The 2492-nt window shown below is 43.0% G+C and overlaps 1 protein-coding gene across 1 annotated transcript in view; it reads right to left on the bottom strand.

The window, feature by feature from the left end:
• COG4 (component of oligomeric golgi complex 4) overlaps positions 1–2492 on the bottom strand; it is a 37911-nt gene that overhangs the window by 31356 nt on the left and 4063 nt on the right. The window contains exons 2-3 of the mRNA XM_012806146.2: positions 1952–2034; positions 223–337 (exon numbers count right to left, since the gene is read on the bottom strand). Coding sequence (XP_012661600.1) covers positions 223–337; positions 1952–2034 — 198 coding nt within the window. The remainder of the gene's footprint in view (positions 1–222; positions 338–1951; positions 2035–2492) is intronic.

A 2492-nucleotide genomic window follows, 5' to 3' on the forward strand; every position in this document is an offset into this window, starting at 1 on the left:
GTATGTGGCTGGTGCCTTAGCTACTTGAGCTACAGGCACTGAGCCTTTGCTAGTGTTTTGTTGTGGGCTTTTATGTCTATATTCATAAAAGCTATTGATCCAGAGTTTTCTTTGGCTTTGTTATCTCACATTAGATTTCCATTGGATGATACTGCTCTGATCTGTAGTAGCTTCTTTAGTGCCCTTTGCTAACTCAGACATCAAAAACTCAGTGGTATTTACCTTGGCCAGATCAAGCTGACGGACTTTGCTGGATACATTCTCAGCTAGGTTGCAGGTAAAGGTGATCATTCCAGCCAGCTGCTTTGCATCTCCCTCAATCAACTGCAGGTTGGGACTGGAGACACACATTGTCAGCACATACATATCCACAGGGGCAGAGTAAGAAATGGAAATTTTCTTCCTATGGAGCCTATATCTTCTACTTCTTTTATACCTCCTCACAACTCATAGCTCAGTTCCCTCTATACACAGCTTTTTCTCAAGTTATTTTACTTTAACTCAGACCTATATTTAACAAAAAATAAACTTCTACAACTACTAAAGATATCCTTTTTTTTTAAGTTTTGAGACAGAGTCTCACTTTGTCACCCCCAGTAGAGTGCCATGGTATCATAGCCCACAGCAACCTCAGACCCTTGGGCTCAAGTGACTCTCTTGCTGGGACTACAGGCACCCACCACAACGCCTGGCTATTTTAAGTGTTGGTCTTGCTCAGGTTGGTCTTGGAACTCGTGAATTCAGGTGATCTACCTGCCTCGGCCTCCCAGAGTGCTGGGATTACAAGCATGACCTACCGCATTCGGCTAAAGATATTCTTAATTAGGTATAGCCTATGAAGTAGGTAACAGATTCTCTCAATTGCTGACTGAGCATAAAATGTACTAACCAATAATCTAAGAGGATAAGGACAGCAAAGAGCAATTTTTATGACTGGTAAATACAAAATGTCTATAAAAACAGTGGTTCTCAAACTTGAGTTGTATATCAGAATCACTGGCTAAGCATGTTCAAATATACATTCTTGGACTCTACCACTAGATGTTCTGATTAAGTAAGTTTGGAATTGGGTCCCAGAATTTGCATTTTTTTTTTTTTTTGAGACAGAGTCTTAAGCTTTCTCCTTTGGTAGAGTGCCATGGTGTCATAGCTCATAACAACCTCCAACTCTTGGGCTCAAACGATCCTCTTGCCTTAGTTCAGGCATCCTCAAACTGCGGCCCGCCTAGGACATTTATCCCGCCCGCCAGGTTGCTGCTGCTGCCTGTCCTGCTTAGCAGCCAACTTGTCTAGGGGCCTGCAGTCTGGCCCTCCAATGGTCTGAGGGACAGTGAACTGGCCCCCTGTTTAAAAACTTTGAGGACCTCTGCCTTAGTTTTTCTTTTTTTTTTTTTTTTTTGAGACAGAGCCTCAAGTTGTCTCACTTTGTCATCCTTGGTAGAATGCTGTGGCATCATAGCTCACAGCAACCTCCAACTCTTAGGCTTAAGCAATTCTCTCGCCTTAGCCTCCCAAGTAGCTGGGACTATCGGCGCTTGCCACAACGCCTGGCTATTTTTTGGTTGTAGTTGTCATTGTCGGCCCAGGCTGGATTCCAACCTGCCAACTCTGTTGTTTGTGGCTGGTGCCTTAGCCACCTGAGCTACAGGCACTGAGCCAATTTTTCTATTTTTAGTAGAGACAGGGTCTTGCTTTTGCTCAAGCTGGTCTTGAACTCATGAGCTCAAGCAATCCACCCACCTTGGCTTCCCAGAGTACTTGCATTTCTAAGAAATTTCTATGTGATGCTACTGCTGATCTAAGAACTTTTTAGGAACCACTGAAATAGACACTTTACCTTAAGGTAATCCTTATTTACATTTTGAAATCAACCGGTAGTTTACAACAGTAATGAAAAATGGTTATTTGTCCAATGGAGTTCACAATAGCTCTTGCTGAGGCCCAGACTTACCCCATTCGATGGAGAGTGACCATCTTACTTTCAATGGTGTTTTGTTGTTCCAAAAGAGCATCCAGTTCTCTCTCTACCACTTTCTGAAATACAGAGAAACATCTCTTCACCAGAATGGTCAGAAAGAACCTTAAGAACTATCTAACCCTGGGAGGTGCCTGTGGCTTAGTGGATAGGGCACTGGCCCCATATACTGAGGATGGCGGTTTCAAACCTGGCTAAAACAGCTAAAACAGCCGTGAGAATTACAACAAAAAACAGCCAAGTGTTGTGGCAGGCGCCTGTAGTTTTGGGAGGCCGAGGCAAGAGAATCTCTTAAGACCTAGAGTCGGAGATTGCTGTGAGCTGTGCCACTACGACACTCTACTGAGGGTGACAAAGTAAGACTCTGTTTCAAAAAAAAAAAAAAATTGTCTAACCCAACGACTTAGCTGAAGGGTGAATTCCATTTCAAATTTCTTCTTTCCTTCTATTATACTCCCCTCAGACTTTAACAAACACGACTTCATTTTTGCACTTAACACAGAGCATAATGGTTGTT

This window comes from Otolemur garnettii, unplaced genomic scaffold, assembly GCF_000181295.1.
Source record: "Otolemur garnettii isolate 467f Iridium unplaced genomic scaffold, OtoGar3 scaffold00047, whole genome shotgun sequence".
NCBI lineage: Eukaryota > Metazoa > Chordata > Mammalia > Primates > Galagidae > Otolemur > Otolemur garnettii.